At 42.5% G+C, this 13,231-nt stretch overlaps 1 protein-coding gene across 2 annotated transcripts in view; it reads left to right on the forward strand.

Annotated features, from left to right (window-relative positions):
* The window catches only part of HLF (HLF transcription factor, PAR bZIP family member), a 59,911-nt gene that overhangs the window by 38,499 nt on the left and 8,181 nt on the right, over positions 1-13,231 (forward strand). For both annotated transcript variants that reach the window (XM_055256098.2, XM_055256096.2), the window contains exon 3: positions 11,559-11,779. In XM_055256098.2, coding sequence (XP_055112073.1) covers positions 11,559-11,779 — 221 coding nt within the window. The remainder of the gene's footprint in view (positions 1-11,558; positions 11,780-13,231) is intronic.

Here is a 13,231-nt window from a genome sequence, read left to right on the forward strand (position 1 = left end):
GTTTAAGGGGTGGATTTTGGGATTAGCAGGTGACTGGTGGCAGGAAGGGTGAGGTCTGGAAAGTCCTTGGGCATGCACAGCTTTCTCTGTCTGCATCCTCATGGATGGTTTGTGCAAATTCAGCGAGGGGGGTGAATGGGAAACGTGTGATGGAAGTTCTGGCTGTGACGTCAGTAAGCTTGTTCTGCACAGACTCCAGTTGGCCATATTGATCCCAACCAATTTTAGCCAGCCTTATCTTTCAAGTAGAGGGAGTTTTAGTGTTTCCACAAGCTTTTATTTAATTTTTTTTTTTCTTATCTGCCATCCTGTAAGCTCAAGAATTTCTATTAGTCACTGGTTTAAGTCTTTGGGGCATGGCTTCAATATGAGTGTGGGAAGGGGGAGGCCATGGCCTCTTGTTTCCCATTCATGACCATCCCTGCCCACTTCAGTGGGCCCAGTGTTGCCAGACCTGAAATATACCTCATGCGGGTGTTTGTCTCTGGTACCGCGGGTTCGTTTCTGGTCACCCTATGATATTTCCTTGCCCTAAGGTACTGGCACAGCTATCGGGTAGGAGGAGGCCAAGGTAGAAGGCACAGAGCCATTCCTGCCTCACCGTCTGCCACACAGTGACCCCACGTGTCTGGGGAGAGGCTCCCGGCCCAGGGAGGAGGAGGTGCAAGGTGCCCTGTCATACCATCACGGGGGGCAATGGCGAGAAGGCTCATGGGCCACATGCCTTGGCCATTAGTTGTCATGTCTGTTGTACCCCAACTTAACTGGCTTCTAACAGGCTGTCGTTATGAGTTCTGCTGGTCTCACCTCTCAGTGGGTTCAGAGAGGCAGATTTTGCTGACACCATAGGCAAGGAAGCGTGATGATAAACACCACTGGAATGAGAGGCCTTGTTAATCCAGCCCAAGCTCCTGCCAAGTTAGACGCTGAGGAGTCTAGTCTGGGCCACTTTGAGTACTGATGCATGATCCCAGGGCAATATGCTGTCCTGGGCGCAGGGTCACACTGGGTGACCTCTAACAGGCTTTACTTGGGCTGTAGCTAGAGGGAAATGGGAGCTGGAGAGTGTGACAGGAGGGAAGTGTGGACTCTCCACCTACCGAGGGGCCTTCCCACATACTGTCCATCCCATTCAGCACCCTGAGATGGGCGTCATTTCTCCCACTTGACAGATGAGGGAATCAGACCATGAGGCAGAGTAACTGGCCCAGGCCACACACAACTACCTAGTGTCAGAGTCATGATGAATCCTATTTGTCTACACCTTCTGATGAACTGAGCTACCTTTGTGCAGGACAGGCCCAAGGAAAGGGGCTAAGGCCAGAGTGGGAGCATTGAAACGGGGTTCAAACTGTCTGTCTGCCCAAACCAAACGTTAATTTGCATACTAAGAGTTTAAGGGCATAGATATAATACAGACCTCCCCCAAGAAGTGACCTTTGAAGCCAACTTCTTCTTCATGTGATGGAATACATCAGACACCCTGTCTGCCGGGAATCCTTACCCTTCTCCTAGTGAGCCATGGTCTCTGGCCTATCCAGAAGCTCCTTAAAAATACTAGTGCATGAGATGTAGCATTGACAGGAGCCCTTGCCTGTGGGTCAGCAGTTGCTTTGTCAAATGCAATCTTGCCCTTGGCACAGCTTGCTGTTCAGGAGGATGGAGGAAGTGGACGAGAGAGAGGGAGGTAAAAGAAGGGAGGGAAAGGAAGCAGGATGCCTGCCTGCCTGGGGCTTCCTTGGGCTGTTGTCCATGAGAGGAAGCCATACCTACCTCTTTGGGGTTTGCCAACTCTTGTCCAGGAACCTATTGGGCTAGAGTGGAGGGGAACTGCAGAGTCTCCCCTTCCTTTCTCTTCTGCCCCCATGAGGAGGAAGTGAAGTGGAGCAGAAAGAGCGTGGGCTATGGTTTGAGCCCACTGGAGTCTGCACTTCACCCAGCCTCCCCCTGGCTTTCTAGCTGTGTGACGTTAGGCAGGTGGTTTCACCCCCTCTCCCTCTCCACTTTTTCCTCCTTAAAATATGGGACACAGTGCCCGCCTCGCAGAGGCTGATGGTTCTGTGGAGTGTTGTGCACGAGGCTCCAGCCCAGGTCCTGATGCAGGGCTCTCGTTCTGGAAGGCTGGGTGCCTGGCTCTCCTTGGGGCACAGTTAGGCTTTCTGGCTGCATTCCTGGGGCATTCTCATGAAAAAGAACATGGGCTTTAGAGTGAGAAGGATGGGGAGGTGAGTCTCTGTATTTCCATCTGCGTGGGCAAATTATTTAGCATATCTGAGCTTGTCTTAAACTTTCTGTTTTCTATTCCTTTATTTCCACATCTGGAAAATGGGTATATGAACTATTCTACCTTCATATAGCTATTGTGAGGATTAAATGAAGTAATCTCTGAAGAACCTTACTATCAGTATTACTGATATTACCAGAGAGGTGGCTCATGTTTGTAATCCCAGCACTTTGGGAGGCCAAGGTTGGAGCACTGTTTGAGCCCAAGAGTTCAAGGTTTCAGTGAACTATGATCACGCCACTACACTGCAGCCTGGAGACAGAGCAAGATCCTGTTTTAAAAAAAAATTGCTGATATTGATTATTGGGTAGGCCAGGGAAGCCTGTCTACCGGCCTGCAGGACATCATTGCGTTCACCTTCTCAGTAAAGGGTAACAGACAGACTCTCTTCCTAATGTTTACACATAATGGATTGAACTGGCTTTTTAGCATCATGCTTTACCCATATTTCTGTTGACAGCCTGTTACCGTGTGGAGAGAATTGCTGGATAAGAGCCACTGAGATCAAAGGGATCTTTACAATGGGCCTTTCAGTATATTTGTTCTGTAATCATGGACTGAAAACTTACTGAGCACTTGCCATCTGAATGAGGCAAAAAGGAAGTGTGTGTGTGTATGCATGTGTATGTGTGTATGCATGTGTATGTGTATGCATGATTTGTTTTTGCCTTAAAATTAGTACATCAACCGTGTAATGTGCAGGACATTTAAAAAACATCAGAGCCATGACAGGTTCCCAGTTACTGGGATCCAGGACACCTTCCAATTTCATCTTTGGCTAAGACTTTCTATCTCTTTTTTCTTCTTCTTTCTTTCTCCCCCTCCCTTTTGATGCCTTTCTTTCCTTCCATATTACCTTTCTTTATTCTTTCTTTATTTCTTCTTTGATTCATTCTTGTATTTCTTCCTTGGTTTCTTAATTCCTCTTTCTTTCTCTTCCTTTCCTCCCTGCTGCCCAATACACTTCTGACCTCAGGGCGTAGATGTGCTGAAGGCCATCTGCTGCTGTGGCCTTTTGGATGGGAGCCCTGTAGGTCTCAGCTAGGTTGGTTTATCAACTATGATGTATTCCTTGATTTGGTAAAACAGCCTGCAGCAGAGCAACATGCTTTTACCTCTTCTTTTTTTTTTTCCTCATCCCATTTCCTCCCTCTCTTTGGTTTCTTCTTCCTTTCTAGGGGGTTGAATGGTCTCCTCTCAGCGGCCTCTTTTTTTTTTTTGATACGGAGTCTGGTTCTGTCACCCAGGCTGGAGTGCAGGGGCACAATCTCGGCTCACTGTAGCCTCCGCCTCATAGGTTCAGGTGATTCTCCTGCCTCAGCCTCTCATGTAGCTGGGATTACAAGCATGCACCACCATGCCCAGCTAATGATTTATTAGTAGTAGTAGTATTAGTATTAGCATTTTTTTTTAGTAGAGACAGGGATTCGCCGTGTTACCCAGGGTGGTCTCGAACTCCTGGCCTGAAGCAATCTGCCTGCCTTGGCCTCCCAAAGTGCTGGCATTACAAGCATGAGCCACCATGCCCAGCCTTCTCTCAGTAGCATTTAACACAGACTCCTGGAACACACATGTGCAAAGTGAAAAAAATAACATTTTTATTTTCTGATTTTGAAAGTGAAGATACTCATTATAGACAATTTGCAAAATATTGAAAATAAGACTTAAAATTTGCCCCTGTTCCTCCCAAAAGTCCCTGTTAGGATCTGGGGGGCGTTATGTCCAGCTGCTCAGTAGCTCGTGCTGTCCCCTCCATGCAGGTTCCATCTAGAATCTGGGGCAGCAGCAGGTAAGGCCAGGTCACTGTTCCGTGGGGCTTACATGGGAGTGGAGGGAAGAGATCAGCAATATCAAACAAATAAAAAAGATCGTTTGGGATGGAGATAAATATTGTAAAAAAAAAAAAAAAAAACATCAAACAGGGTGGTTTGATGGGTATTGAGCAGGGGTAGAGGAAAGTCAGAGGGTTCGAGGAATTGGCATTTGTGCTAATGTCTACGTAATGCAGGAGGACTAGGTAGGCAGAGAGCAGAGGAAGAATGTTTTAGGTAGAGAGGAAACTAAATACAAAGGCCTGGGTGGGATCACGTTCAGGGTACACAAGGAGCAGAAGGAAGGCCAGTGTGGCCAAGTGTATGAGTGAGGTAGAGCCGTGGATCTGATTATATGTGGCAATGGGAAGCCTTGGGAGGGTTTGTTATGGGGATGTGACCCGCATGGGTCTGCATGTTTAGAATTATCACAGTGTACCACTGTGGAGATGTGGGAGATAGAAAAGGGATAATGGTTAAAAGTTGCAGTAGTTCAGGGGACAGACAGTGCTGGCTTAGACAAGGGGAATAGTCTGTTTATTTACTTTCCAGTTACCTGTGATCTGTTATCTGTATTTTGTATATGTGTTTATATACAGACCATTTATTGCACACTTTCCCGGTACTACAGATTGTGCTAAGCACTTTGTTTGTATGTATTATCTAATTCACTTTTCACATAGAATCAGGCATAGTAATCTCCTTTTGCACATAAGGAAATTAAAACTCAGATAGGTTAAGAAAAGAAGGGGGAAAAAGTCAACGATAGTCCCTTTCCCCAATACAGACCTTATTAGGATTTAGAGGGGCATTTTTTTGGGGTCATTTATTTACAAAGGCCCAAGTTTATAACATACAGGTGACAGAATCAGCATTCAAACCCAGGTCTGACTCACTTCACAGCATAAAACCACTGTCCTGTACAAATTTAAATCCTGCTATAATGTTAATGTGGGTGTAAACACTCTCCCCCTATGCAATAACTCAGCTTATAGGTCAGTCTCCATTGCCATGAGAATGTTTACCAGACAACCACAAAAACTCACTGTACACAAATAAAGGCTTATTGTTCACTCATCTGTAATTGCTATGGGTTGGTCAGGTGGCTCTGCTGATCTTGGCTGGACTCACATATCTAAAGTTCAGGTGATTTAAGCTGACCTAGGCTGGCCTGTTCTTTCATTTTCCAGCAGGCCAGACTGGACATGTTTATGGTAATGACAAAAATGCTACAGAAAAGGGGCAGAAACATGCAAAGCCTCTTTAGGCCCAGCCTCAGAACTAACACTATCATTTCTGCCACATTCTGTTGGCCAATGCAAGTCAGAGACCAGCCCAGATGCAAGAGGTAGGGAAATAGGCTCTGCCTGGAAGTGCAAGTCACATGGAATAGGACATGAATGGGTTGGAAATGAGCCTTTGGCCATCAGGACATTAGTGTTATGCTTTTGCAGAAAGGACTTGTTGGACAAATAACAGATTCCTGCTGTGGGAATGGAGACCAGCTAATATGGCCTCAGAGTCCAGAAAGCCCATATCCTTAGGCTGTATTGTGAGGTTTTAATTTAATCTTTGTATATATCGTGAGCACTCGCTGTTGACCTTATAGTGTTGCTATCATCTCCTAAGTTGATTGGCTCCCTGTATGTAAAAGGATTTTCAGAGGCAGACATGGTTTGTAGCAAAGTCAGCTGTAATCCCTGATGATGGTATCATCATCAAGGGATGCCAAGAGGGTAAAAGTGCTATTTCAGATTATGACTACATGGGATCCAGGAAGTCATGACAAGTGAACAGACCCTAAACTGGTGATGAGGAGGAGGGCAGAGGTGAGCAGGAGGGAAAGATTTGGCACCAAACTTTGAATCACTACGAGTTTCACCCATCAGCTGTAAAGGAAACCCTTTGGCCAAAATAAAAATTGTCTTCTCTTTCCTCAGCCTTATGATAGAGGATAATGTTATCAGCTGGCTAATGCTCATCAGTGATCAACATTAGACTATTGTGTTTTGACACTACTGCTGCAAATCTCCTGCTTTATTAACTGCCTGAATGAGGAGCACGTCAGAAAGATTGGAGGTGTTGCAATTAGCCTTTAGGATTAAATAATAAGTAACACTATAATTTGTGACTTTGATGCAGACATAAATTTAAAAAATAAACCATTGACTAGAGAAGAGATAAAGACAGAGTGCTGCTGTTCCCCATCATTGATGACTGCTTGCTAATCAGCTAATTGAACACAAGCTGCTAAATTCTTGCTAAAATGTGAAAGAATATGAAATATCCTGTTTCCAGCTGTACTATTTGGAGGTTTAGCCATGCCTAATCTGTGACAAAAGTAGAGGCCAACTTTGGGTTTGAAGGTAACTTCTATTCTCTTTCCAGATTTCTTTAAGCCCTTTGTTCCACCCTTTCCTCCAGAAACCCTCCTTGGTTCTTCTGGAAGTGACTTTCAGCAAGAAGCTTTTAGAAAGAAAAAAAAAAAAAACAAAAAAACACAATGTTCCAGTAACTGCAGGGGCTACGTGATGGGGTTGATCTTGTCCACTATGGATCTTTTAAATAAAGCTTTGGAAATACCAAACTCAGACTTAACAAATACAGGAGAAAAAATGGCATGATTATCTCAATAAATAAATATCAAAAGGCATTTAAGAGAACTTAATACATTATTTCTGGTTTTAAACATTATTAATAAAACAAGGTTGGAAGAATTGGAACTGCCTTACCTTGTCAAGTTGTATCTACTAAGATACTAGAACAAGCCTTTATATTGAAGGATCTGAAGAATTAAAAGCATATTCCTTTAAAGTCTGGGACAAGCAGTGATCATCAGTCTCAGTCTCTCTTTCTTCTCATTGTCTTGTAGAAACCGGCTAATGCAGTGAGATTGAAAATTATTAAAAAGAAAGTAGGAATTATAAACATAGGAAGGATGCTACCTCTGTCTATAGAGGCAGAAGATGAGATTGTTCACCTAAAAACTAAGAGATGTTAGAACTGTTAGAACTATTAGAACTAATAAGAAAGTAAAGTGGCTGGATATAAACCAGTAGCTTTTAAAACTAGTAGCTTCCTATATAGCAGCAGTAACCACTTAGGAAATGTAATAGGGTAATATACCCTAGTAACAATTCTTATAAGACATTTAAGGAATAAACTGAAATGTGAAAGGCTAAAATAAAGAAAACTATAAAACTGAACTGATACATGTTTTTAAAAAAGCCCACAAAAAATAAAAATGGAGAGCATACTGTGGGTGTATTCAATATTTTAAAGATAGTTGTCCTCAAATTTACCTATGAAATTGTAATTCAAAAATGCCAAATATTATTATATTTAAAATGGTAACTTTAAATATAAGTTAACCAATGTATTCTGAAATTCATCTAGAAGAGTATATGTATAAAAGTACCTTAGAAAATTTTTTAAAAAGAGCAAATAACCAATAAACATGCAAGATGTTCAGTGTCACCAGTAACAAGGGAAGTGGAAATTATAACAATAGTAAGACCAGCCTGGCCAACATGGTGAAACCCTCTACTAAAAATAGTCTCTACTAAAAAATACAAAACAATTTTAGTCTCTACTTAAAATACAAAAAAAATTAGCTGGGCGTGGTGCTCGGCACCTGTAGACCCAGCTACTCGGGAGGCTGAGGCAGGAGAATGGCTTGAATCCAGGGGGCGGGGGTTGCAGTCAGCCGAGATCATGCCACTGCACTCCAGCCTGGGTGACAGAGCGAGACTGTCTCAAAAAAACAAAATAAAACAATAGTAATAGTTGTGCATATCAGATTGCCAACATTTAAAAAATCATATTGTGTGAAACGTGCACTCTTACAAATGGTGGTGCAAGTGTAAATAGTTATGACATTTTTTGGAGCACACTTTGGCAGTAGGTTTTTAAAATTTATTATTTTTTTTTATTTTAGATTCGGTGGGTACACGTGCAGGTTTGTTACATGAATATACTACATGATGCTGAGATTTGGGCTTTGATTGAACCCTTCATGCAGAGAGTGAACATAGTACCTAATAGATCATTTTCCAACATTGCCCCACTCACTTCCTCCACCTTTTTAGAGCTCTCAGTGTCTACTGTTCCCAGCATTATGTCTGTGTGTACCCAATGTTTAGTTCCTACTTATAAGTGAAAACATGCAGTATTTGGTTTTCTGTGTTAATTCATTTCGGATGTGGCCACCAGCTGCATCTGTGTTGCTGCAAGGGACGTGATTTGATTCTTTTTCATGGATACATAGTATTCCGTGGTGTAGATGTATCACATTTTCTTTATCCAACCCACTATAGATGGCACCTAGGTTGATTCCATGTCTTTGCTATTGTGAATAGCACTGCGATGAACATGCGAGTACAGGTGTCTTTTTGGTTGAAGGATTTATGTTCCTTTGGGTATAAACCCAGTAATGGGATTGCTGGGCCAAGTGGTAATTCTATTTTTAGTTCTTTGAGAACTCTCCAAACTGCTTTCCACAGGGACTGAACTAATTTATATTCCCACCAACAGTATATGAATGTTCCCTTTTCTCTGCAACCTCACCAACATCTGTTATTTTTTGACTTTTTAATAGCCATTCTGGCAGTACGTTTAAAAATATAAAATGTACATGCCTTTCGTGTGAGCAGTCTCACTTCTAGAAATCACTTCTACAAAAATATATACCTAAAAATCCCTCAGTTGAGGAATTATACATTGTTATATATCCAAACTATGGGATACTCTTAACCCTTTAAAAAGAAAAAGTAGTTTTATTTGTACTAACATTGGAAATTGCATATGGTATATTGACAGATTAAAAAAGTAACTTAAGATATGTGGGTAGTATCATACCATTTGGGTTAAATCACCTATGTGTAAAAACCAAGATATAAGAGGTTCACATCAAGATGTTAAGGGTGATCACCTCTGGGAAGACAGTGAGTGGGACTGGGGGGAAGAGGAGAGTAGCAAGAACCAGGACTTTCACTCTCTTGACACATTTCTTTATTTGTTGACATTTCGCAGTGAACATCTTTGATCATTTAAAAAATTAATGATGCATTCTTATATTGACAATTCTTATACTAAAATTTTGAAAATCCACAGGAGATAGGAAAAAATACCCCTTACTTGTGATACTATTGACATTTTGAAATGAAAGGAAAAAATGAGTTTAGTAGAGTTAATTCAGCAGAAAATATAAATAAATAAGATGGCACTAAGGTATCTTTGAGGAGAAATGGGACCTGGTTTTGTTTCTCAGGTCCTTTGCCATTTGCTGTTTGATACTGGGGAAGCCACGTACCTTGTCTATGGTCCAGTTAGGTTTCCTCCACTCTGCAGATAGGGCTGACCTACTTCCATTGGAGGAAACACCTAGAGAGAAAGAATGTCAAGAAAGGTTCTAGCTGAATGGGAAGTGTTATTGTTAGAATGTCCATGAATGAATGTCAGAGTCCAGCATCTCAGAGGCCACCATTAAATGAGCAGCACTCTTTGTAGAAGCTGAACTCTGAAGTATGCATCATGGTGAGGAGTCAGGTGGGGATAAATGAATAAAACATAAAAGACCATGTGGTATGGTAGAGGAGGAGGAGGTGTGTGTGTGTGTGTACAGCTTAAGAACATTTATAAAGCAATAAAGGAGAACATTTTGATACAGCATAATAAACAATATTGGAGTACTAAGGAGGAGCTTGGAGCAATTCAATTTGGGAAGTATTAAGAGGTGTTTCATGATGATAGGAGATGGGTGCATATGGCTGTGTAAGAATGGGGAGGTGGGGACGTTGTAGTGATGGGGCATTGGCACTGGGTAGCTTTGTTATTAAGTTCAAAGAGTTTCTAAAGGGAAAATAAAATCCCCATTTGAATCACAGGTGGTTCATTTTCTGAGGCAATCTCAAGAGGCACTAGATCAAATCTAGCTTGACACCATCCAGTACAGAACTCAGCAGTCTCTAGAAGCTGGAGCTGAGCTACAGCTTGGCTAATGAGAAATCTCCATCCTCTGCCAGTGCCTCAGGACCCATCTCTTCCTCTTTGGCAAGCAGGATACAAAGAGAGCGCAAAGCAGAGTGGGACCTAGAAGGTCACCCAGAGCATTCATTTTGCAAACTCCCCACCAGGCCTTTCCAGAAGACAGATGATCACGGTTTCACAGTTTTGCTAGAATCCGAGCCAGTGGCTTCATGCTTCGACCTGGGGTAGGTTTTAATGAAACCTAAAGAGTACTTCACACACTGACCTACCATTGGCAGTGAGGAAGAGGAGGAGATGGGCCAAACACAGCTGAACGACATCCTCTCATTTATTCATGGGGTGTGAGAGGAGCGATTGTAAAATTCAGATGAAAACTAGAAGTTAAAATTCAGAGCTCCCAGTATAAACATTTGGGTCTGGTACGAAGTTCACTTTCACCAGTAAGACACATTGAGAAACACAAGAAACCCATTGTTCTCTGGATGTTTGTGCATTTCAGTGATTTTGCCTTTAGGACCCTCAGGTGGAAGTTAGATTGTCTCTATTACGTTCTTTCTAATTTGTTAAATATTTCTTGAACTAATCCCCTTCTCACTATCTCCATTGCTACCGTTAATGTGTACACTGTTTATCACAACAGCCTTGTATCTGATCAGTCTGCAGCCGTGCCCCATGCAATCCGTTCATCATGCTGCCTCATTCTTCTTTCCAAACATCAGCTGTTTGTCACTTCACTGCTCAGCATCTCTCAGTGACATTTGGATTTTTCAAAATCATATCCCCACTGCCCACCTTCTTGGCCACGTCTCTTGTGCTTGCACCTCTCCCCACTCCATGTTTTCTTCTGATTCAATGTGACAGCTACCCAACACTACACGTAGTTCTGCAAAAATGCAAACCTCTGTCTTGCCTTGGCGCCTAGAATACCCTTTTTTTGCTAATTACTCTTTGTCTCAAGGTGCAGCTGTACCAAGAGTCATCTCTAGGAAATGCTCTCTAAACTCCTTTTGTGTTACATGCCATTTCCTCACACTGTGGAAGCACGTGAGAATTACTTCCATCCCAACATCTATACTCTCCCCTAACTGGCTAGTTATTGATCTGTCTCCCTGACTCACCTGGAAAACACCCTTAAGGTGAAAATTACGTAGTTCTGTTCATTGCATCTTGCAGAGTGCCTGGCACGTCGCTGTGTGATAGGAAAGAATGAATGTGTATTTTTAAATTGGGCTTCTCCCTCTCTAGTTTTTGAACATGTGTATGTGGGTTTCTGTTTTGCCCAATGTGACGTGAGTCAAGTCATACTCAACCTGCTGTGTTCTCAGAAATGCAGTGAGGATGAGTAAGATAAATCATGTTAGCATCATATATAAGTGAGCTGAAGACGCTCACCACTTATCTCAGAGCATCATTAAGTAGCTGCCTACTGGGTCTCTCTAGGGTGTTCATGAATTAAAACTCCTGTGTTGTTCCAGGTCAGCTGTTGCCAGCAAACCGCAATACACCGAGTCCCATTGATCCTGACACCATCCAGGTCCCAGTGGGTTATGAGCCAGACCCAGCAGATCTTGCCCTCTCCAGCATCCCTGGCCAGGAAATGTTTGACCCTCGCAAACGCAAGTTCTCTGAGGAAGAACTGAAGCCACAGCCCATGATCAAGAAAGCTCGCAAAGTCTTCATCCCTGATGACCTGAAGGTAAATTGGAACTGGTAATCAGTCTTTGGGCAAATGGAGAGTGGGATCCACAGACAAATTAAAAGGGTGACCCCAGGAAGATCCCAGAAGCTAGTGCATGAAGGATTTCTGATTTCTGATCCTGTTTCTTGGCATGTGACTTCTAGGCAAGTTGTTTTCTCTCTGGGTATTTTTTGAAATACACTTTTATGTCTTGATGCTGAACAGAAACAAGGAGAAGCAGTGAAATGTTGGAGTGATTTTAAACCCACGAAGGAAGCAAACCTGCTCCTATCTGCATGGAAACCCACAAAATTCTAATAAAATTAAACCCCAAATTTTTCAAGGTTGAGAAGAGAAAGAAAATCATTTGAGAAGGGCATCTGAACCTCATCGCCCTGGAAGGGTTACCTTCCTTTTAGAAAATTTTTGATAATTTGCTGCTGCCATTTCCCTGTAGGCTGTAGGGAATAACAGCCAGAGATAGGACCTTCCTCCATTTTGCCAACCTTGGATGACCAGGGTGGGATTTTGTGAAGGAAACTAGTAGTTCCCTGACACCATTTATATGTACTGTTCACTTTGTATCTTAAGTAACGATCACTTGAATATCTCACCGCTAGGTTAATTCTAAGTAGGTTTTCTCTGCAGTGTTGAAGGGACACATTATTTATAAAGGGAAATAGATCTACCCTGGAAGTCAAATACAGCTTAAAACAAAATTAACCAGACACAGTAATGATATCTTAGGATGAAAATTCTTTCCAAAATTATGCCATGTCTGCTAATGCCAAAATAGAACGATTTCTTATTAACCGTTGCTTAGAACTTTCATGCTTCTTTCCAATCATATGGGTACTGGAGATATGATTATTACATAGTCAAGGCCTTGGAACCAGGCATAATTAGCCCTTTTCTATTGTCTGCCCCCCATCTCTCAAACCTAACTATTTAGGTTCCTGTGTAGAGACACTCGAGGCTGGGAAATAGGAATTTGAGATAACGCCTGAACTGGCTTAGACCAGTTGTCCATGCTTTACATAGCTAGAAGAAACGCTGGAAGCAGAAGTACCTGGCAAATTTAAATCACTGCTGTCATCCACATTCCTGAGATTACCTTAATTGATGCAGAGTAGGAAAACATCAGGGCTGAAGGGGACCTTAGAGATTCATTTGTCCAAAATTACCACTTTGCGGTTGAGGAAATGCAGAAAATGGAAAGCTGAAGTCAGCGGATCACTACCTGTTACAGGAAGGCTTAGCCTGGCTCCCAGGTTGTCTGGCTTCCCAAAAGGTCACAGCAGCACGTTGGCCCTGAGAAGGGCTATAACGGGGGCCCATGGGTGACAAATCAATGGCTGTCACCCTGAGAATCAAAAAAGGAAATCACATGGTAAAAACACCAGAAAATCTAATCTAGTCAGGACATTGATGGTTAGACTGAGATGGGGTAAAAATGGGGTACCATGGGCT

Source organism: Symphalangus syndactylus, chromosome 20, assembly GCF_028878055.3.
Source record: "Symphalangus syndactylus isolate Jambi chromosome 20, NHGRI_mSymSyn1-v2.1_pri, whole genome shotgun sequence".
In the NCBI taxonomy this organism is placed as follows: Eukaryota; Metazoa; Chordata; class Mammalia; order Primates; family Hylobatidae; genus Symphalangus; species Symphalangus syndactylus.